At 44.3% G+C, this 23,018-nt stretch overlaps 1 protein-coding gene across 1 annotated transcript in view; it reads left to right on the plus strand.

Annotated features, from left to right (window-relative positions):
- Positions 1-23,018, plus strand: part of SLC26A7 (solute carrier family 26 member 7) — a 132,442-nt gene that overhangs the window by 49,874 nt on the left and 59,550 nt on the right. The window contains exon 5 of the mRNA XM_029913363.1: positions 16,444-16,596. Within this exon, the coding sequence (XP_029769223.1) occupies positions 16,444-16,596 (153 nt within the window). The remainder of the gene's footprint in view (positions 1-16,443; positions 16,597-23,018) is intronic.

Here is a 23,018-nt window from a genome sequence, read left to right on the forward strand (position 1 = left end):
CACACACACACACACACACACACACACACACACACACACACACACACGGTGTGTCTCTGTCTCTGTCTGCGATGCTGTCTCCCCTCCCTCCATTTCTGCTGCCTTGTAGAGTGTGAGAGTTAACCCTTGAAGGCTCAGCCAATTGCTAGTTCATCATTTAGCAGTAAGGCATTCCCTGGGAAATATCCCACCCTCTGACTCCTCCACCCCAACCAAGCTTCACAATCATCATCACTGTGTACCAGTATTAAATTGTTTGTTTAAAACTTATACTGTGTGAGTGTATATATATATAATATAGTCTTTTGTCTGGTGAAAAAAAATTCCCTGGAACCTAACCCCCTCATTTACATTAATTCTTATGGGGCAATTGGATTCGCTTAACATTGTTTTGCTTAAAGTCGCATTTTTCAGGAACATAACTACAACGTTAAGTGAGGAGTTACTGTATACACTCTCACTTTGGGTCTTCTAACTTTTAACATGTTCCCTAACTAAATTATTCAGATTTTAGGCTTAAAACATCTACAGCAGCTGCCAGAAGATTTATTCTCAATATGGGTTGCATTTGCTGACCAAACAATGGAAAGAAACACTTAAAAAAATTTAATGGGGTCTTTTTGCCAGTTAAGTTGTATTGATTGGAGAACAGACTCTTTTGACTAATTTGTTGTTCTTAATCTCTTATTTTATTTTTTTTAACATCTGCACCCGTTTTTGGAGCTAATCTTCATGGTTTTAATTTAACCTCTTTAAAAAAGGCAGAAGAACTCACTGATGTTTCAGCGTACACAGTCTTTCTATACTATGCACAGTTAGGGTTGCTGACTTTCTACTCACACAAAACCAAACACCCTTGCCCCACCCCTTCTCTGATGCCCTGCTCTTCTCTGAGGCCCCGCCCCCGCTCACTCCATCCCCCTTCCCTCTGTCGCTTGCTCTCCCCACCCTCACTCACTCGCTCATTTTCACTGGGCTGGCTCAGTTGGTTGGGGTGTGGGACGGGGTGAGGACACTGGCTGGGGGTGTGGACTCTGGGGTGGGGCTGGGGATGAGGGACTTGGGGTACAGGAGGGGGCTCCGGGCTGGGGGGGGTAGAGCCGAGGTGTTTGGAGTATGGGAGGGGCCTCCGGGCTGAGGCAGGGGGTTGGGGTGTGGGAGGCAGTATGGGCTCTGGGCTGGGGATGTGGGTTCCGGAGTGGGGCCAGAAATGAGGGGTTCAGGATGTGGGAGGGGGCTCTGGGCTAGGGCAGAGGGTTGGGGTGCGAGGGGGGGGGTGAGGCTCTGGCTTGGGGTGCGGGCTCTGGGGTTGGGCCGGGGATGAGGGATTTGGAGTGCAGGAGGGGGCTCTGGGCTGGGGCTGAGGGATTTGGAGTGCAGGAGGGGGATCAGGGCTGGGACAGAGGGTTGGGACATGGGGGGATGTGAGGGCTCCAGCTGGGGGTGCAGGCTCTGGCGTGGGGCTGAGCGGTTTGGGGTGCAGGAGAGTGCTCCAGGCTGGGATTGAGGGTTGCGGAGGGTGGGAGGAGATCAGGGTTGCAGGGAGAGGGTTGGGGCTCGGGAGGTGGTCAGGAGAGAAGGCTCCGGGCGGCGCTTACCTCAGTCAGCTAAAGGAAGCAGCGGCATGTCCCCCTTCTGGCTCCTATGCGGAGGCACGGCCAGGAGGTTCTGCTCACTGCCCCATCCGCAGGCGCCACCACTGCAGCTCCCATTGGCCGTGGTTCCCAGCCAATGGGTGCTGTGGAACTGGTGCTTGGGGCAGGGGCAGCGCGCAGAACACTGGGACTCGTCCTACACCTAGGAGCCAGAGGGGAGACATGCTGCTGCTTCCGGGAGCCGCGCTGAGCCATGGCAGGCTCATGGGAGTCTGCCTTAGCCCTTCTGTGATGCTGAACAGACTTTTAACGGCCCAGTCAACAGTGCTGACCGGAGCCACCAGGGTCCCTTTTTGACCAGGCTATCCGGTTGAAAACTGGACACCTGGCAATCCTATTCACAGTTGCCTTATATACAGCGTGCAGATAGTTAAGGTCACCTAAATGTGTTATTACTCTGTAAGGCCAGTGCATGATTTTTAAAGAAATTCAGTGGCGCTCAAGGTAATTCTCCCTGCAGGCCAGTAATTTTCCAAGAGAGTAGTAACACTTTAGGTGATTTTCACTCTGTATGTTTACTTGTGTGTGAAGGTTGCCTGAAGTTTTACTTACTGCTCTGCTGGGAAATTACTGGACTTCAAGGGGAATTACCTTGAATTTCACTAAATTCCTGCAAAAATATGCATGGCTCCTTATAGGACATTAAGATTTTGGGTACAATCTTGACTAAATATACACTGTGTATATAGTAAAACTATGCAGAAAGTTACATCAACCTAATTTTAACTTTCAGGGATCCTGAGATTTATTTTTGGAAGGGGGGATGAACTCATAAATTCCAAAATACTTTTTTTTAAATTTGGAAGGAGGTAAGACTGCTGAAATAATTAATATAATCCACAATATTACTATGCCTCTTTCTAGTAAAAAAAAAAATCTGACATGCAAAAAAGAAGATAGGAAACAACTAGTTATGATAATTTACATAAATATCTGATTACCCTTATAGTTCATACATTCTGTTAATGATAATATTGTAATAACATCCTTAACTCTGGTACACTGAGTACATATTTATGAGCTCTCGCAGTATATACATCACCAGTATATATATATATTTAAATATGTAATTCATGATGTGTCTGTTGAAAATGTTTATACATATGTTTTGTGGGTTAGACATCAGTGTTATCACAGACCTGTAATATAAAAATGCTCAGTGTTAACTCTATAAAACATTTTGAGCTTACTGATTGAATGTATAGTGTAATATGTGGTTAAATGCTTTAATACTAAGAGGTATATTATATATTTTGCAAAGGGCATGCACATAGTTTCATAAAAAATAAGCTGTTGATTCTGCTATTCTGATATCATTCCAATGAAATGAATAGACCCAGGCTTTCCAAGGCATGGCTTCATATGTGTGCACTTATTGATGGGAGCACTTTAATATGACCCATCTCTGCCACCTTTGTTTCAGTGTACTGCAGATTAAACCTACAAAAAGGTTTGGACCTTTTTGAACAGTGACTGTCAATAATACTAAACTGAGCAGTAGCTTTGTAATGTGGGTAATGAAGTATATTTTCACTTATTATCTGATCTAAGGCCTGGATCCTGCAAACACTTATTCACCTGCTTAACTTTTAGCATGTGAAAAGTACAGTTGCAATCAATAGGTCTAGAGGTGAAAAAACTAATGTACTATGCTACCTTGATCTTGGTAAGTAAATAAATCTCTGGATAAACCTACACTAGCTTGCATTTTAAGTTCTTAGAAGGGCAATGTTTCCTCTCTAAGCATGGTTGTGGATTTCATTAACACTTATCTTTTAACATTTATTTATTTATAAAGCTTAACTGGAAGTTTTCAAATATCCAAGTTAAGATCTTAAGCTAAAAAGTAAAGAGCAGCACAGGTGAGTTGTTTGAAAAGTTGCACTTAATAGGGTAATTTTTAAAAAAAGGCAGTTTGAACTCATATTTCATGGGAATTAAATCAGTCAGGAAGCACAGCATTCTGTGGCCATCACAACCATGAAGCAGGACCATTTTTAGTTGGTTGAATTTGAGATTAAGGGTAGATCCCATTGTGTACGTGATGGTGTGGGGTGGTATGGCATAAAGGTGTCATCAGTCTGTTTGGTTTGATCACATTACTAATTAATGGTAAAGTCAAAGTAAGTAATCCAGGTTATCTCAAATGCAGAACTGGCATATTATTTTTTATATGTACTGTAAATTGCCTGGTACATTTTTGGGTGATGTAAAATAATTAATAACAATAATTTTCTGTATATGTCACATTTTTTACAGAAAAATTAATTTTAAAAATATTATTAATGTAATTCCTTCCATCTCAAAAGCCAGGATCTCTCTCTCAATGATTCCCACTGTACATGTCTCAAAATTACCTACAAATTTAAAATTTAAAAATTACTTACAATAACTTTTCTATACATAATGTCACTATTTGAATGTCTTGAGATGCTGGACCTACCGGGGCCAGAAGCAAAGCTTTTATCCCATGGAATATTGGGAATCCTTCATTTGCAATGATATTAAGCTCCATTTTTTGGCCCGTGAGCCTTTCCCTGTTTGGTGTAATTGCAAGGGGGAGGCGTTGGAATTCCAGATTTACAGGGGAAAGGGGAAACATTAGTTTGGGAAGTTAGGGATTTTTTTAAAATGGCATTTGTTTGAAGCTGCTCAAGGGGCTGGAATGGTAGATCTAGCTAGAGATCGATGAAGTGATGTGGTTGAAGGTACATAATAAATGCAGTTCATTACATAGCTCTGCAGTTGATCCCATAGACCTTGTCCAGACTAAGGTGTAAAGGTGTGATATGAGATTCAGTTAGCTAGCTCAATCTAATGTAACCCTTCTGCCCATCTGAGTTGGCAGCAACAAGGGCCGGGTTCTGTATCTAGGGGTTCCGTTTCAATAACACAATGCAAAACCGGCTCGAGCCCCCACCCAGTGACCTGGGACAATTACATACCACCCCCCTGGGTACCTCTAAGAGGCAATACTTCCCCTCTCGCAAGCACGGAGTCTGAGTGTAGCAGAAAATGTTTAATGACATGAGGTAAACGACATCAGCATAAAATTGGAAAAACACCACAAACAGGATTCATAACACAAACCATGAGCAAAACCCACCCCAGCAAATTGGGCTGTGTCCTTTCCCTTTGGTTCTTGAATCCAGCAACCCAAAAATCACCCAGAGTCCCCAAAGTCCAACATCCCCAAAGTCTCTGGGGTCCAGCAACCACCCAAAGTCCCAAAAGTTCAACAACCCCCAAAGTCTCTGCCCCTGGTCAGTGCAGCCCCAGAGTAAAAGGGGGGGGGCACGCAGGGTGTTAAGGGGCACCTTACGTGATCCGAGGCTGGCCAGCCGTCTGTTTCTTCGTGGGGGTTCCGCCGCAGCCTTTACCACGAGCCAGTCCACTTTTCTGCCATCCCACGAACTGCTCCGCTCTACAAGCTGCTCCGCTCCACTCCGCTCCGCTCCGCTCACCGACCTGTGAGCCGTTCCAGCCGTCCCCCGCAAACAGCTCCGCTCGCCGTTCCTTGGGCCACTCCAACCGGCCCCGCAAGGCTCCACACCGCTCGCTGCTCCTCCAGTCGTCCCCACAAATTGCTCCACCAGCTGCTGAGCAATATAGCTTCAGGCTCCCCCACTAGTTAACATAGCCTCAGTGATCTCAGCTCTTAATAACATCAGCTCTTTTGTGATATCAGCTCTTTTGTGATTTCAGCTCATAGTATAGTAGGGGAGCCCCAGTGCTGGTGCACCATTGGCCCAAAGTGAATTCAGCTCAGCAGCCTGTAACTAGACTCTTAAGGGAATCAAAGTTAGCTCTGATATTCCACAGTGGAGAGAGGAGGTGGTGCAACTGGTGTTTTGGACCCTCAGAGGGGGCCCATACCATCAGGTACAAATACCTGTCCCCATCCTCTCTCAATTCACTGGGTTTTGTAACCCATGCCCCTTGACAAGCAAATGCTACTTAGGTAATGGTGACGGATTCACTCAGTCCTTCTGTCATACAACAGTTCCACTGGCCTTGATTCACAGAATCAGGGTAACAAAACTTTATTCTTCCTGCCCCAATAATAGAGAAACTGGGGATCCCACACCAGCCAAAGTAACCACTTTCAGTTGCTGTGTTCCCTGCCAGGCGATTGGGTGTGCCTATGCAAATAAGATCAGCCCCTGGAGTTCTTTTCCACACTCGCCATAATTCACCACCAGATGTCAGGGTAGAGCTCATCCTGACTCTGCTTACATCCTCCCCCCAGCCAAGAATTTGTCGTCCCGACAAATCACACTCCCTATTATACCAACTCACTGGTTCCCTCCAAAGGGCCTTAGATAGCCCACTTTAGCTTCCACAAGCCTGTGTGCTAAACATATTGGTTCCTCACTAGTCACCCCAGGTGCATCATAAGTCAACCGTTTTACTGGCCTTATTACCCTGTCTCGTCTATTGAGAATTTTTGTTGCCGTGTTAGGGGGGGACAGCCTCTTGAACGATGGATGGAGAGGTTTCCTTTGAGGGCCCCTCAGCTATTGGTATAGGCTCCTGCATTTCTAGTTCTAACAGTGGAGGGTCCAAGGTGCCCAGGACATCCTCCACCTGTATGTCTCCACTGTCCAATAACCTGGGTGTGTCATCACATGGGGGTCCCACCAGTGGCTCAGGGGTGTCAGGAATGGGCCTAAATACTTCTGCCATGGGGTTTAGGGCGGAAGAGGAGGAGCTCTTTTTTGATTCAGCTGATCGAGACTGAAATCTGGTCTCCATCCCAGGATACACCATGGTTGTGTCTTCCTCCTCAGACTCACTCTCGGATGTGCTGCATGGGGGTAGGTTAGCTGCATGGGGCTGGCTGTCCACGTTGGAGGGCGGCTTTGGTCCAGCACCTTCATTCTGCCCAGTTGCCCTGTTGTGGCCCATCTTATACGGGGTGCCTACCAATTCCCCCACCGGGAGCAAAAGGTTTTTATGCACTGTCTTTGTCTGCCCTGGACCTTCTTCAGGTTTGATTTTGTAGACCGGCAGGTCCCCTAGCTTTTCCATTACCAAGTAAGGTATTGCCTTCCATCTGTCAGCTATCTTGTGTTTGCCAGCAATACCCAAATTTCTTAGCAGGACTCTGTCCCCCGGCTGGAGTTCTTGCAGACGTACCCTAGCATCATATCGATGTTTGTTGCGGTCTGCGTTCTTCCGAGCCGCAGATGTAGCTAAGTGATAAGCATCCCGCAGCTTTTCTCTCAGTCGGGATACATATTGCTGATGAGTTTCATAGCTATCTCCATCCTCTGATACACCAAAGCACAGGTCTATGGGTAATCTTGGTTCTCGCCCAAACATTAAGAGATATGGGGTGACCCCCGTAGCATCGTTCTTTGTGGCGTTGTAGGCGTGCACCAGATATGCAACATGTTGGCTTCAGGTTGCTTTCTGCTCTGGTCGCAAAGTCCCCAACATATCTAATAGGGTTCGGTTGAACCTCTCTGGCTGAGGATCACCTTGCGGGTGATAAGGCGTTGTTCTAGACTTCTTAATTCCCGCTATCCTCAGCACCTCCTTCAGAAGGTGACTTTCAAAGTCCCGCCCCTGATCCGAGTGTATCCGGGCTGGGAATCCATAAACTGAAAAATATTTTTCCCACAGTACTCGAGCGACAGTGGTGGCCCTCTGATCACGCGTGGGATATGCCTGCGCATATCGCGTATAATGGTCAGTCACTACTAGAATGTTCCCAATATTCCTCTTGTCTACTTCTAAAGACAAGAAATCGATGCATACCAGTTTCAAAGGTTTGGTGCTGGTGATGTTTTTGAGATATGCAGCCCTCGTGGGCAGAGTCTTCCTTTGAACACATCGAGCGCAAGTCTCACATTTCCTACGAACATCTTCAGCCATCCGAGGCCAATAGAATCTACTACGAAGAAGTTCCAGGGTCCTCTCCATCCCTAAATGTCCGAAGTTATCATGCAGGGCCCTCATGGCCAGGGCTCTGTACTCTTTTGGCAGCACTAGTTGTGCTCGTTGCTTTTGTAAAGGGTCGGTGGTCATTTGATGTAACACTCCCTGGATCAGTTTTAGTTTGGTCCATTCTCTCAATAGTAGTTTACCCTCCGGGTTAGGGGGGACAACCGCAGCTGGGCTTCGCCCCTCCCTTTTGGCAAGTAGTGTATCACGAATGTCAATATCTTGCAGCTGGGCTTCTTGCCAGTCAGCCGCATTGAGCACGGGCAAGGGAGATTGGTCCAATGCAATATAGTTCACAGACGCAGAAGGCACGCAGTTAGGGGGCAGGCCCAAAGCTTCAGCAACACATCCATGAAGACTCTCATGGGCCTCTGGCTCTCGGCGACTCACACTGCGAATAGCCCTCACTCCATCCATGGGTATCATAGCCACTTTAGGTGCCTGCGGACGCCTGGACAATGCATCTGCATCTACATTGCTTCTCCCTGATCGGTATTGAATGCTGAACTCATAGCTAGCCAAGGCGGCCACCCATCTCTGCCCGGTAGCATTCAACTTAGCACTTGTTAACACGTAAGTCAATGGGTTGTTGTCTGTCCACACCTGGAACTGAGCACCATACAAGTAGTCTCGAAATTTCTCAGTGATGGCCCATTTCAAGGCCAAGAACTCCAGCTTGTGGATGGGATAGCGAGTTTCACTGTCAGACAGTTCTCGGCTGGCAAAGGCTACGGGTTTATGTTTGCCTTCCACTTCCTGGTACAGTACTGCTCCCAGACCCTCCAAACTGGCATCAGTATGTAGGATAAACGGTTTGCTCGGATCAGCAAAGACTAGGACGGGGGCATGAGTTAGGCGAGTAATGATTTCCTGAAAAGCCCTCTCACATCTCTCGTCCCACCTTGGCCCAAACGGTTCGAAGGGGCCATAGTGTCTCTGCACAGGAGGCTTTGGAGGCCTCCTCTTATTCTTGGTCTTAGATTTGTTCTTGTTGGACTGGTATCCCCTGGTAAGATCATTCAGGGGTTTTACAATCGTAGCGTAGTTCTTTACAAATCTACGGTAGTAGCCACTAAATCCAAGAAAGGTCTTGAGTTCTCTGTAGTTACTTGGATGTGGCCAGGTAGTGAGTGCTTCTATTTTGTTAGGATCAGTACTCACACCCTCCTGGGACACGATGTGACCCACATACTTCACTGAGGTTCGGCAGAACTGGCATTTGTCGATTGAAAGCTTCAAACCATACGCCTCCAACCTATCAAGCACTTTAAGAAGTCTTTCTTCATGCTCCTCCAAGGTTCTTCCAAACACAATCAGGTCATCCAAGTAAACTAACACTTGCAGTAAGTTCATGTCTCCCACGACTTTCTCCATAAGACGTTGAAATGTGGCAGGTGCCCCAGAAATCCCTTGGGGCATGCGTTCGAACTGGTAGAACCCTAACGGGCAGATGAAGGCTGTCTTCTCCTTATCTTCTTCTCCCAGAGGGATCTGGTAGTATCCACTCCGAAGATCCAACACAGAGAACCACTGGCTACCCAGCAAACAGTCCAAGGCATCTTGTACTTGAGGCATGGTGTATTGGTCAACTGTAGTGCGCCTGTTTAGGGTGCGGTAGTCAATACACATCCGGATTTTCCCACTCTTCTTACGAACCACCACAATGGGAGAGGCGTAGGGACTTCGGGACTCTGTAATGATACCATTCGCGATCAGCTCTTGAAGATGATGGCGTACGTCTTCCATCTCAGAGAGAGCAATTCTCCTAGATCTCTTCCGGAAGGGTCGGGGATCTTGTAGCCTGATGTGGTGTTCCACTCCTTTGGCACATTCCACGTCCCACTCATGCAGTGAGAATACCTTGGATCTCTCACAAAGCTTCTTCCGCAGGCGATCCTTCCACTCCTCAGGCAATGGTGAGTCCCCAAAGTCAAACTTTGCGGGGTCCATCACTGGAACTTCAGCTTCACACTGGGGTCTTACAATGGTTTCAGGCTCAAAGATGTCTGCAATCTTCTGCCCTGGTTTTACAAACACGTCACGGCGTGTTTCATTAGCAATCAGTATAGTCACCTCTTCCTGGGCTTCAGCAGGTAGGGTTATGACTCCACTGAGAACCAGCACTCCTTCTGGGAGCCCTCCCTCGGTCGGCTGCTCTACCATTGCTAATGTTCCCTTACTGTCTTTTAGGCAGGTACTCATGACAATCACTTCCTTTTCTGTCATTGCAGGAACCACTAAGGGGGTTGTGCCCATGTACTTCAGCGCCCCAATTGGTAGCTCAGATGTCTCCTTTTTAGCACCCTCAATCTTCCTATAGGCTTCAGCACAAAGCGTATGGATCATCAGGGTATTCAGGTACTGGTCCCCAGCCTGTTGTCTGCAGTAGTTCGCGAGCACCTTGAAGAGACTGGAGTTGGTCCCTATCAGCACAGACACGTCAGAGGTCCCTTTAGGGTCAGGGCATATTAATGCAGCTGTGTCCACCTCTTCTCTTACCCCAGCAACCTCCTCTGGGAATTCCAGGTGCACTATGACATACCCTTGGTAGGGGTATTCATCCATGCTGAGGCCACACAGACCAACGCCAGTCAGTGGCTGTATAGGCAGGTGCCTAAGCATCTGTTGGTAGAATGACTGAAATATAATAGTCACTTGAGATCCAGTGTTAAGCACGGCTTTACACTCCACCCCTTCAATCTTCACCATGACCTCTGCTCGAGGCCCTATCAGTCCTGCGGGGATCCCAGCTGGACGGTCGTTTCTGGGGGAATCTTCAACTCCTGCAGGCCTGGGTGGTCCCCGTCCCCGGACTCTCTGGCAGCTACCGGATCTCTCCCAACTGATCCTCAGCTTTCCATACACTAAGGAGGGGTTTTCTTCATTATGGCACTTGCCAGCACTGTGTCCGTCCTGACCACATCGGTAGCAGAAGAATTGTCCTTTCCCCCTTCGCCCAGGTGGGATGGTGGCTCTAAATGCTGACTTCTCCATCGCCACAGTCAGAGGCGCCTTATTCCTGGAAGTCTTAGCTCGGTCAATGGTGCTTTGCAGTTCAGCTATCCGTTCTGTCAGGACCTGCATTTGTTGGGCAAGTTCCTCTGTGGTGCTCACCATCAGTACACTGGCCGTTTGCAGTGGTGTTGTGCCGGCTGGCCCCAATGTTTGGGCTTCCCAAAACTCACTGGCAGCCTGCCTTTCTTCCTCTTCTCTGACCTCCTTTATCAGCTGGGAATAACTTGGGGGATGTTCCCGTCGTTCTCTTAGCCGGAGATGGAGTAGAATCGGGTTCTGATACTGAGCTCCTCTTACAATTTGAGCCAGTCTGGTCCGATCCATCTGTTCAGCAGTCACTGCTCCCCTCATGACAGCTCTCTGAAGCAGTCTCTCCAGCCTCTGTATATAGGCTGAAATCTTCTCGCCAATTTGCTGTCGGGAATTAAGGAACTTACAGTAACTGTTTTCAGGGCCCTCTACGCTCCCAAAGGTATGATCAAGGGCCTTTAGGCAGTCCTTTACACTGACCCCAGGGTCAATGAGCTTCAGGGTGCGAATCACATCTAATGCTGGGCCACTAAGGCTCTCTATTAGACATCTTCGCTTTTCTGCTTCAGGTACGGCCCACTCCTGCAGCATTTCAGTGGTATGCTCCAACCAGGGTTCGAACTCCTCTGCCCGAGCAAATAATCTTAACTCACGACAAGAGTTTAACATAGCCTGGGACAGCACAACCTTTTCCAATATTTGCCCCAGTGCTTTTGCCCAATCATTGGCTGAGGCTGCGGCCCCTGAGCTAGAGGCTGCAGGGCCGGGGCCCAACAAACCTGACATATTAGCCATTACACAAACAGTAATTTCCTCAAAATATAACCACAATTGTTTCCCAATGCAGTGGAACACTCAACAGGTGCTTGCGAGGGGTACTGACCCAGGGAATCCCGGACGAGCCCCCAAAAATGTAACCCTTCTGCCCATCTGAGTTGGCAGCAACAAGGGCCGGGTTCTGTATCTAGGGGTTCCGTTTCAATAACACAATGCAAAACCGGCTCGAGCCCCCACCCAGTGACCTGGGACAATTACATACCACCCCCCTGGGTACCTCTAAGAGGCAATACTTCCCCTCTCGCAAGCACGGAGTCTGAGTGTAGCAGAAAATGTTTAATGACATGAGGTAAACGACATCAGCATAAAATTGGAAAAACACCACAAACAGGATTCATAACACAAACCATGAGCAAAACCCACCCCAGCAAATTGGGCTGTGTCCTTTCCCTTTGGTTCTTGAATCCAGCAACCCAAAAATCACCCAGAGTCCCCAAAGTCCAACATCCCCAAAGTCTCTGGGGTCCAGCAACCACCCAAAGTCCCAAAAGTTCAACAACCCCCAAAGTCTCTGCCCCTGGTCAGTGCAGCCCCAGAGTAAAAGGGGGGGGGCACGCAGGGTGTTAAGGGGCACCTTACGTGATCCGAGGCTGGCCAGCCGTCTGTTTCTTCGTGGGGGTTCCGCCGCAGCCTTTACCACGAGCCAGTCCACTTTTCTGCCATCCCACGAACTGCTCCGCTCTACAAGCTGCTCCGCTCCACTCCGCTCCGCTCCGCTCACCGACCTGTGAGCCGTTCCAGCCGTCCCCCGCAAACAGCTCCGCTCGCCGTTTCTTGGGCCACTCCAACCGGCCCCGCAAGGCTCCACACCGCTCGCTGCTCCTCCAGTCGTCCCCACAAATTGCTCCACCAGCTGCTGAGCAATATAGCTTCAGGCTCCCCCACTAGTTAACATAGCCTCAGTGATCTCAGCTCTTAATAACATCAGCTCTTTTGTGATATCAGCTCTTTTGTGATTTCAGCTCATAGTATAGTAGGGGAGCCCCAGTGCTGGTGCACCATTGGCCCAAAGTGAATTCAGCTCAGCAGCCTGTAACTAGACTCTTAAGGGAATCAAAGTTAGCTCTAATATTCCACAGTGGAGAGAGGAGGTGGTGCAACTGGTGTTTTGGACCCTCAGAGGGGGCCCATACCATCAGGTACAAATACCTGTCCCCATCCTCTCTCAATTCACTGGGTTTTGTAACCCATGCCCCTTGACAAGCAAATGCTACTTAGGTAATGGTGACGAATTCACTCAGTCCTTCTGTCATACAACAGTTCCACTGGCCTTGATTCACAGAATCAGGGTAACAAAACTTTATTCTTCCTGCCCCAATAATAAAGAAACTGGGAATCCCACACCAGCCAAAGTAACCACTTTCAGTTGCTGTGTTCCCTGCCAGGCAATTGGGTGTGCCTATGCAAATAAGATCAGCCCCTGGAGTTCTTTTCCACACTCGCCATAATTCACCACCAGATGTCAGGGTAGAGCTCATCCTGACTCTGCTTACACTAATAACACCTTCTAGTCGACTCTAGAACCTCCAGCCAAGAGACAATAATGGTACGTACCGTGTTCTAAGGTACAGTTGCTTTGTCTTGATTAGAGCGTTATAAGATGTTAATTAAATCAAGCTAGCTAACACTATCTAACATTGTCTTTAAATCCTAGTCTAGACAGAGTCTCCACCATGCATGTGGGGAATGTGTGTGTGCGTGCATGTGTGTACAATACTGTGTAATGTATGTGTATGTATGTATTTATGCATGTAGATGAATATACAAAGAGATTACAGTTTTATGGTTCTTGGAAATACTATGGACACAGATTATTCTTGCCATATAATTTAGTAAAAATTTCCTGCAGAAATGTGTGTTACAGAAACTGATCTATAACTGCCATGGACTTCTGGGAGCCTTGGCTATAACTTCAATTGAAGTATTTTAAAGATTAAATGGCAGACACAGTAGCATCTATATTCTTCATAGAAGGAACACTAAAGAGGATGTCCAAGTGTAAGAATATTCCATGTTCTGATTTGTACATTAGATTGTGACTCTCCTGCATACTTATAAACTTTCTATTTGATGGAAATCCTTGATTAAACACTACAGTGATTCCCTCAAGTTCGTGGAAATGAAATTTTTACCTGTTTTTAAAAATGTCTAGTACAGAGGAAAGACATAAAAATTATCTTTGGACAGTGTAGGTAGACATCTTTATTTGTTTAAATTAAATATATCCAGGATGTCTCAGTTCATCTAGTAAAGACTTAAATTCATTGTTGCTACACATGGATCATCAAATGCTGACACTTCAGCAGAAACTGCCTTGAAATAAGCTTGCAGCTCTTTGATTTCTGAGAATGGGAATCAGTCTAACTCTTCTCTTTCCTCTTACCAACTTTGTTTTCGATATGGATATGTATTTTCATAGTTTCTGAGCCAAGGATGACTTTGTAGACACTTTGACACAGCTTTCCAATTTTTTCTTTTGTCCTAATTGATCCCAGCTTCTTGTGGGGAACAGAGGCAAAGTCCCATGCTGTCTGTAATGTACATTTTTGGGCAGTGATGATATATGAATAGCCAAGTCTCAAGCCATTCAGTATAACATCCTCCTTGATGCATTACACAAGGACACCGTGTGGTTAGAGATGGTGGTTTTTTACTCATCGTTCACTTATTACTTATTACTCTTATAAAATAATGTTATTTACAAAGGTTAGACAGTGACTGAATAAGATGACTTTAAAATTTGAGAGTTTTTTCCAGGCTCTGAGAAACATTCCCACTGAAATATGTTTGTTGTTATCCTGGCCTGGGTTCCAGTATTTTTTCTCCTTGTGAACTATCAACAGGTTTCTTTTCTTTCCCATTGTCATGTTTTTCTTGTGATTGTTTTCCATAATGGAAAACTGAAATATTCCTAAAATCTAACAAAAATTGGAGCTTTTAAACTTACTCATTTAAAAAAAAAATCATAGTCCTATTCAAGAATGACAGAATCATAGAAATTAGAATAGAAAAGTCCTCTATGGTGGTGTAGTCAACCCCCCTGCCATGATAGAATTGTTCCTTGAGATAAGTTTTGTAGTGCTTTGTCCAGTCCAGTTTTAAATGTCTTTGTTTAATCCCCAAACTGTCAAGAAGTCCTCTTACCATCATAAGTACATTTGAAAACGCATTCATTAATCACCATTCTAACAAAGTGGAGGTTTCTCTCTTCATTTATTTTAGGGATATTTTTAGTTGTCCTTAGAACAGACACCCTGACTTTTCATATTTGAGCTTCAATTCTCTTCATTTTATTGTGTTGCATTTTATAGCGTATAAATAAGAGATTATTTATATTGCAGCCTAGATCTGTAGAATTTCCTCAATTCCTTCTTCTGTATAGGCTTTCTGGATTCCTTTTGGAGACTTTTTTTTTCAAAGAAACAGAAAATACTTTAGCTTTGTCAGTCATCTAAATCTCTGTTACCTATTGTTATCTTTTTCCTATTTTCTCATAATGGACCAATGAATTTTCTGGATTTTTGAATGGCTTTCTTCCAGACATGTTTGTTATTCACCTTGTAATACAGATATATATATGGGATAAATGTGACATGAAATGGAAATTTTTAAGACAACTTGGTTGGGTGTCCAACCTACATTTCTTCCATATTCTCTCCTTTCATTTCTTTCTCCCTCCCACAAGATGTATGTGTCAAAGAATAATGGGGGCTTCTTGTTAGATATACATTCAGATTCATTAGCCTTAGACAAATGGTCTTTTCCATACAAACCATCCAGGACTCTTGACTCCCTTCATTACAGTGAAACATCGCTCCTCTCAACTACCTTCCTATATTCAGTTTATAGTTCAGCCTACATAGCTGTTAGGCCTCCACTCGAATTCTGATTTTTCCCAACTTGTTCTTCTTAAGGCTTCAGAAAGGATGTGTACTATATATGCTCCTATCACTTTTGTTCCTCTAGCAAATAGGTTGTTACACATCAGAGGCATGAAGAACTTGACTGTAGATTTTCTTTCTTTCTCTATTTTTCTGGACAGGATCCTGTAGAAGTTATCTCTATCTTTCCTCAGATCTTCTAACCTCTTCAATGGATTTGGAAATTTCTTCATCAACTTTAATCTCAGAGGTGTGTGTCTTCTGGATCCTCAAATTTGGAACAGGTTAGGGCTGCATACCTCTTCAGTTTATCCTGTTAATCTCAGGGTGCAATTAGAGATATTATAAACCAGAGGTAATCAATGATTTCAGAGTTAGTGAATCAGAGATCTGGTTCTATCCATTTCACAGTAGCTTAAATACAGTATTTATGGCAGATAATCACCCATTCACTTCTGTGAGTGGATGGATGCTTTCATGGTGCCCGTGAGCCATTCAGGATACAGGATAGGCAACGTGAAATTATTTGATATGGTAATTGTATTTTTCCTTTAAATATCATTAAAATGGATTAATCAAATTTACTGGTTGTGCCTGAATTAAGGAAAATTTTCATTCTTGTGAAGTATATTACATACATATCTGTACTGACAGGATTGAAATATTTAATTCATAGGAGTTTTGAATGAATAAGGATTGAATAAAATCTCAGTAAGGACATCAAGATTTGCTCTATTGTACTTCCAGGATAATTTTGCTTTATTAAGTGTGTTTCTGTTAGTGGAAATGTATAGTATTGTTTGTATTAAAAAGTTATTGTAAAGGTATTCACATCTTTCAGAACTATTTCAAGCAGAAGTCCTTTTGTAATGGTAGATCCATGAATTTTTTCCATCCAAAATGTTGAGTGAATACCAGTATGTCAGATTGCTTAACTCCTATAGCATTGATTCGACTTTTGAGAATAGTTCTGTACATCTGAAGATATTAGGTTGCATTCTAGTATGTGGCATTTTGTCATGTATACAATTCTGTTGTCATCTCTGTTTTGTTTTGTTTGTTTTTTATCACTGTAGATTTATGCCTACATATTTGAAAACATCAAATCAGTTCAATTAGAAGCTTTGCTTCTGTCCTTGGTAAGCCTGGTGGTGCTCGTTCTTGTTAAAGAACTGAATGAAAAATTTAAAAGAAAAATTAAAGTAGTTCTTCCCATCGATTTAATTCTGGTAAGTATGAAATCAAGTATCAGACTTCTTGCCTTTCAAAGCTTGCAGTTGTTTAACTAAACTGCAAAAGCTTACTATGTCGTCAATTGCTACCCAGGGCCACACCTGCCACTTGTTAAATGTAGAGCTAATTTGCATGGCTGTATGTTAATATATGAACAGGAAACAGTTTGGATAAATAATTAAAAAAAGAAGTGACATATGTTTTCAATTTATAAAACATTTTTCATATGTTTACTGTTTCTTACGTAAATACAAGAACATGAGGCCTAAGATGTTAATATGAACAATTTTAAGTATAAAAATAAAAATGTAATTGGTATGTTTTTGATCTGAAGCTGTAAGAGACGAATGCTGGTTAGCTGTAGTCAAACATAGTTTTTTACATTTATTTATGACAAAATCAGTACCTAAACTATCATTTTCTATAATTTCCAGTTTTCTTTTCACGTGGTGTAGGTTAAATAGAAATTAGCTACAGTGCTGTAAGTGCTCTACATTCAAACGTCAAGTGGTAATTCAGACATTTCCCTGCACCCAGAGCTGGGATTCTGTTTTCCCCAGAACCTCTTACAGAAAGCAAACAGATTTTGAGAGAGAAATTCTGAAGTCCATGTGCTCTTCACAGTGTATCAACCTTATACTTTTGCTTTCTTTGGACTCTCTCATACAAAAGGAGACATTTTCTAAGGAAGCAAAATGCTGAAGCACAATCAACTGACGTTGCATAGGTCATTATAACAAACTATTTGGGGTATTTTTTCATAAAGAACTGGGGCCAATTTGGAATCACATTGAATTAATTACTAACTATTCTGTATGCTGCTGAACTGACTGGATTTTTTGCAGGCTGTCTCTGGTATGACATGGCATCTAGAAACCTGTAGAATAATTGTGCTTCTATGTATGCACAAAACTATGTGATTTCAAACTATGCCAGGCATGTGACCTGTTGTGTTTACTGTTTGTCTCCAGTTACTTGGTAGTATGTACTTCTCTGTATGTCTGATGGCTGTGGAACCACCCAATTTAATTTGCTTAACCTCAAAAATACAAAGGATATAGAATCATAGAAATGTAGGGCTGGGAAGAACTTTGAAGGGTCATCTGTTCCCTACACTGAGGCAGGACCATGTATTCCTAGACCAACTGTGACTTTAACCTATTCTTAAAAACCTCCAATAATGGGGACTCCATCACCTCGTTTGGTAACCTATTCCAGTACTTAACTATCCTTATATTAGAAAACTTATCCTATTAACTAACCTAAATCTCCCTTGCTGCAGATTAAGCCAATTAATTCTTGTCCTGCCGTCTGTGGACATGAAGAACAATTAATCACTGTCCTCTTTATAACATCCCTTAATATATTTGAAGACTTTTACCAGGTCCCCCCTCAGTCTTCTTTCCTCAAGACTACACATGCCTAATTTCTTTAACCTTTCCTCCTGAGTAAGTTTTACTGAACCTTGTGTGTGTGTGTGTGTGTGTGTGTGTGTGTGTGTAATATATATATATATATATATATATATATATATATATATTATTTTTTTTTGTTGCTCTCCTCTGGACTCTTTCCAGTTTGTCTCCATCTTTCTTAAAGTGTGGTGTCCAAAACTGGACTCAGTACTACAGCTGAGTCCTCACCAGGGTTGAGCAGAGAAGGACAATTACCTCCTGTGTCTTAGGGCTTGTCTTCACTATCGTGCCACATTGGCGCAGCTGCATCGATGCATCTGTGCCAATGTAGCGCATCTGGTGAAGACCTATTATGTCGATGGGAGAGCACTCTCCCCTCGACATAATTATTCCACCTCATCGAGAGGTGGAAGCTATGTTGGTGGGAAAGCGTCTCCCGTCGACATAGTGTCGTGTAGATACTGCTTTAAATCAATGTAACTTATGTTGCTCAGGGGATGGCTTTTTCACACCTTCGAGCGAGGTAAGTTACATCGACTTAAGCAGTAGTGTAGACAAGCCCTTAGATACAACATTCCTATTAATACACTCCAGAACCATGTTAGCCTTTTACACAACTGCATCACACTGGTGACGTGTATTCAGTTTGTGATCCATTATAACTCCTAAATCCTTTTTAGCAGTACTACTGCCTAGCCATTTATTCCCCATTTTTATTTGTGTATTTGTACTCTGTTTTGCACTTGTCTGTATTGAATTTCATCTTGATGATTTTAGAACTATTCTCCAATTTATCAAGGTCAGTTTTTGAATTCTAATCCTGTCCTTCAAAGTGCTAGCAACCCCTCCCAGCTTGGTGCCATATTCAGATTTTATAAACATGCTCTTCAGTCCATTATTCAAGTCATTAATGAAAATATTGAATAGTACTGACCATGCATATTGTGCAAACTAGATACCATCAATCTAGGCTTGAATAAAGACTGGGAATGGCTGAGCCATTACACACATTGACTCTGTTTCCCCATGTTAAGTATCCTCACACCTTCTTGTCAAACTGTCTGAAATGGGTCATCTTGATTATCACTACAAAAGACTTTTTTCTCCTGCTAATTGCTCATCTTAATTAATTAGCCTCTTAAGAGTTGGTAAGGCTACTCCCACCTTTTCAAGTTCTCTGTATGTGTGTATATATCTCCTTACTATATGTTCCATTTTATGCATCTGATGAAGTGGGCTGTAGCCCACGGAAGCTTATGCTCAAATAAATTTGTTAGTCTGTAAGGTGCCACAAATACTCCGGTTCTGAGATTGCTTCAGCAAGTTCCTCAAGTACCCTAGGGTGAATTTCATCAGGCCCTGCTGACTTGAATACGTCTAACTTATCTAAATGTTCTTTAATTTGTTCTCACCCTATTCTGGCTTGTGTTGCTCCCCCCTTGTTGTTAATATTAACTGTGTTTTAGCATCTGGTCACAATAAATTTTTTAGTGAAGACTGACGCAAAGTAGTCATTAAACACCTCAGCATTCTTGAAGTCTGTTATTAGCTTTCCTTCCCCACCACATTTTCCTTTGGCTTTCTCTTCCTCTTAATGTATTTCTAGAACCTCTTCTTATTGGTGTTTATGTCCTTTGCTAGGTGTTATGTTCATCAGGCAGATGGAATTGCCATACTTAGAGCTGGATGAAACTTTTTTTGGCCAAACAATGCAAGTTTGGGTGAACCAAAACATTTTGTGAATTTGTGTCAATTTTGCCAAAATGTCAGTTGGAACCCTCCCCCCCCCCCCCAAAAAAAAACAATTCTGAAAAAAATAAAATAATTTCATTTTAACAATCTCAAAATAAAACATTTCAATGTTTCATTTATTTAAAAAAAATTATTATTATTCAATTTATTGTTTATTTAGAAACTTAAAAATGTTTTTAGAAAGTTTGAAAACAAAACTGTTTCATTCAAGCTGAAATAAAATTTATGTTCAGAACCAACTGATTTTTTTCTGACTCTTTGGTTTGCCAAAACATTTGAAACATTTTTATTTTGGGTTGATCTGAAATGAATTTTTGTTTTGATATTTCAGAAAGGCCAGCAGACAGAAAAGTCAGTTATTCTCACAGCTGTGCCCAGATATCCTTTTGTGTAGAGTAACTATTTAACCCATAGTCCTTGAGACAAATGTAGACTGTACGTTCACTTTGCTTTCATAATTTTAAAATATTGTTTCTAGAAAGAAGTGACACTTTTTTTCTCCATATGGCTAAGTGGTTTCTTGTAGGTTTCAGAGTAGCAGCCGTGTTAGTCTGTATCCGCAAAAAGAACAGGAGTACTTGTGGCACCTTAGAGACTAACAAATTTATTAGAGCATAAGCTTTCGTGGGCTACAACCCACTTCGTGTAGCCCACGAAAGCTTATGCTCTAATAAATTTGTTAGTCTCTAAGGTGCCACAAGTACTCCTGTACTTTTTGTGGTTTCTTGTAAGATCCTATTGAAGTTTGTAAGTGCTTTTCAAAATTAATATGAAAATGGACTCTGAATTTTCTGCTATAGTGAACTGGAGAGATAATTAGAATACTGTATCCATGGGCGGTGGGTGAAGCTTCCCCTGGGGGAGGCTAGCTCCCTGTCCTGCCTCTTCCGCCCTTGGCCCTGCCCAGACTCCACCCCCGCCTTGCCTCCGCTTGGCTCCCTCTCTACTCAGCCCCCCTGCTGCCAAGACCCTCTTCACCCCCCTGCCCATGGGAGACACCCCCCCACACACCCGCTGCATCCTTCCTCACCTCCCCCGTACTGCAAGACCCGCTTGCCTGCCGACCCACTGTCTTGCTAGGGCCCTCCTCACTCCCCCATCTGCCGCTTGCCTTCTCACACACACACACACCCCGTCCGCCTGCTGCTCACCTCCTCACTCCCCCACCAGAGCCCCCCTGCCCACTGTAAGACCCCTGCATGCCTGCTGCCCCCCTCCTCACCCCCTTGCCCACAGCAAGACCCCCTGCTGCTCGCCTTATCACTCCCCTGCCCATCCACCCGCCGCTGGCCTCCTCACTCTCCTGCCTGCCGCTGGCTTGCCACATCCCTCCTCAGTCCCTTGCTCCCACAGGGAAGGGAAGTGAGGAGGGACGCCACGAGTGGCTGGGACCTCCGGAGAGGGGGGGTGGAGTGAAGGAGAGGAGGAAGACTTACCAGTCAGGCAGCTGGTGGGGACCTTTGGGAAGGGGCGCAGGGAGGGGAAGAGGCGGGGCCACCACTGCCCAGGTGTCTGGCAGTGGGTCAGCGGCGGCTGTGCCAGGGAAGTCTTAGGCTAGGTCTACACTACAGGGGGGGGGGTTGAATAGCATAGCTGAAGTTGTGTATTTTAGGTCGACTTACCTGGCTGTGAGGACGGCGGCGAGTCGACCGCTGCCGTGCCGCTGTCGACTCCGCTTCCGCCTCTTGCCGCGGTGGATTTCCGGAGTCGACGGCAGAGCGATCAGGGATCGATTTTATCGTGTCTTCACTAGACGCGATAAGTCGATCCCCAATAGATCGATTGCTACCCGCCGATCCGGCGGGTAGTGAAGACGTGCCCTTAGTCTTCCCTGACCTATTATACCCACCGCCCATGACTGTATCTCTTAGCTGTGTCCTTAAGAATGCAAATTGGATAGAATTTAATATTTATGTCTCAGCCACATATATAAACCCTCTGAGAGGTGCAAACTTAGTTTAGAAGTTTGAACTAGAAACACAGCAGCTTGTAAGACCAGAGACTTTTTGTGTTAGAACACCTGAGACTCTAGCATGGTTTACAAATATTGTTACAACATAGCTTGGCCCCATGTACACTGCAAGACCTAACTATTTATTTGTTGAGGGACTACTATGTTCTGGCATATGCCCCCCAAATGGTAAGAAGTACACAATAGACAAGGCTTAAGCTAGAAGCAATTTCATGTCTGAGCAGGAAAGGATGAGCTATTATCCAGTCAGAAAAGTGTTTGTATAGCATGTCCCAGGAACCATAAGAGACCTAATCAGATACTTGTGAAAATACTTTGAGGAAGGGAGTTAGACAGAGGGGAAGTCAGGAGGAAGTTGTGGGAATGCACAGGCAATAAACCACTAGACCTAAACCACCACAGCGTAAGGGAGATGCTATTGTTCAAGCTAAGATACACAGCAACATGTCAGGTTACAGTGAAATTCTTCAGCCACTTTGCAACTGATTTAAAAAAAAAACTGAAAAGGAAAAGGACATGAATGGGCTGAAAAACCCACAGAAAAATGTATGCGGGGGAGTGAAAACTCTGTGAAGATCCCCTTACTGAGTTTCTCCTAGCATCACTGTGCAGAGACCCACCAACTTGTGTAGATCCCATGCCCACAGAACACCATGTGCTGGTCCTGAGAGGATGGGAATTATGGTGCTGCTCCCCTACTAGTAGCCACAAGTAGATCCATGCATGGATTGTCCCCTTGGCGTGCAGATTTGAAGAGGGACAGTCACATTTGAATAAGAAAACTTATAGAGCATAGGGTATACTTAATACAAATAGTAGTTCGCACATGTGTTTTCCAGTTCTCTGAAACTTAAAACATGAGGTGTACCCAAGAGGAAAGCAACCTAAACAGCAATGTGCAGGAGGTCAGACTAGATGAGCATGATGGTCCCTTGTGACCTGAAAGTCTATGAGCATGTTGCTACTTCAAAACACTAGAATTTGTTAAAAAAAAGACTTTGGCATTGACAGGCTGCATACTAAGATGCACTTGGAAGGATACAGTTTTGTGCTGCATTTTGTTAGTGGGTCCGTGGACACAAATTGAACATCTATAACTGGTGTGGGCATGGGGGCAGCAGTTCATGTTTGGCAGATGTGTACTTAAATATCCATAAAAAGCAACAGAGGGTCCTGTGGCACCTTTAAGACTAACAGAAGTATTGGGAGCATAAGCTTTCATCGGTAAGAACCTCACTTCTTCAGATGCAGTCTTGCAAGACTGCATCTGAAGAAGTGA

Source organism: Terrapene carolina, unplaced genomic scaffold (genome assembly GCF_002925995.2).
Source record: "Terrapene carolina triunguis isolate 2854851 unplaced genomic scaffold, T_m_triunguis-2.0 Scaffold58, whole genome shotgun sequence".
NCBI lineage: Eukaryota > Metazoa > Chordata > Testudines > Emydidae > Terrapene > Terrapene triunguis.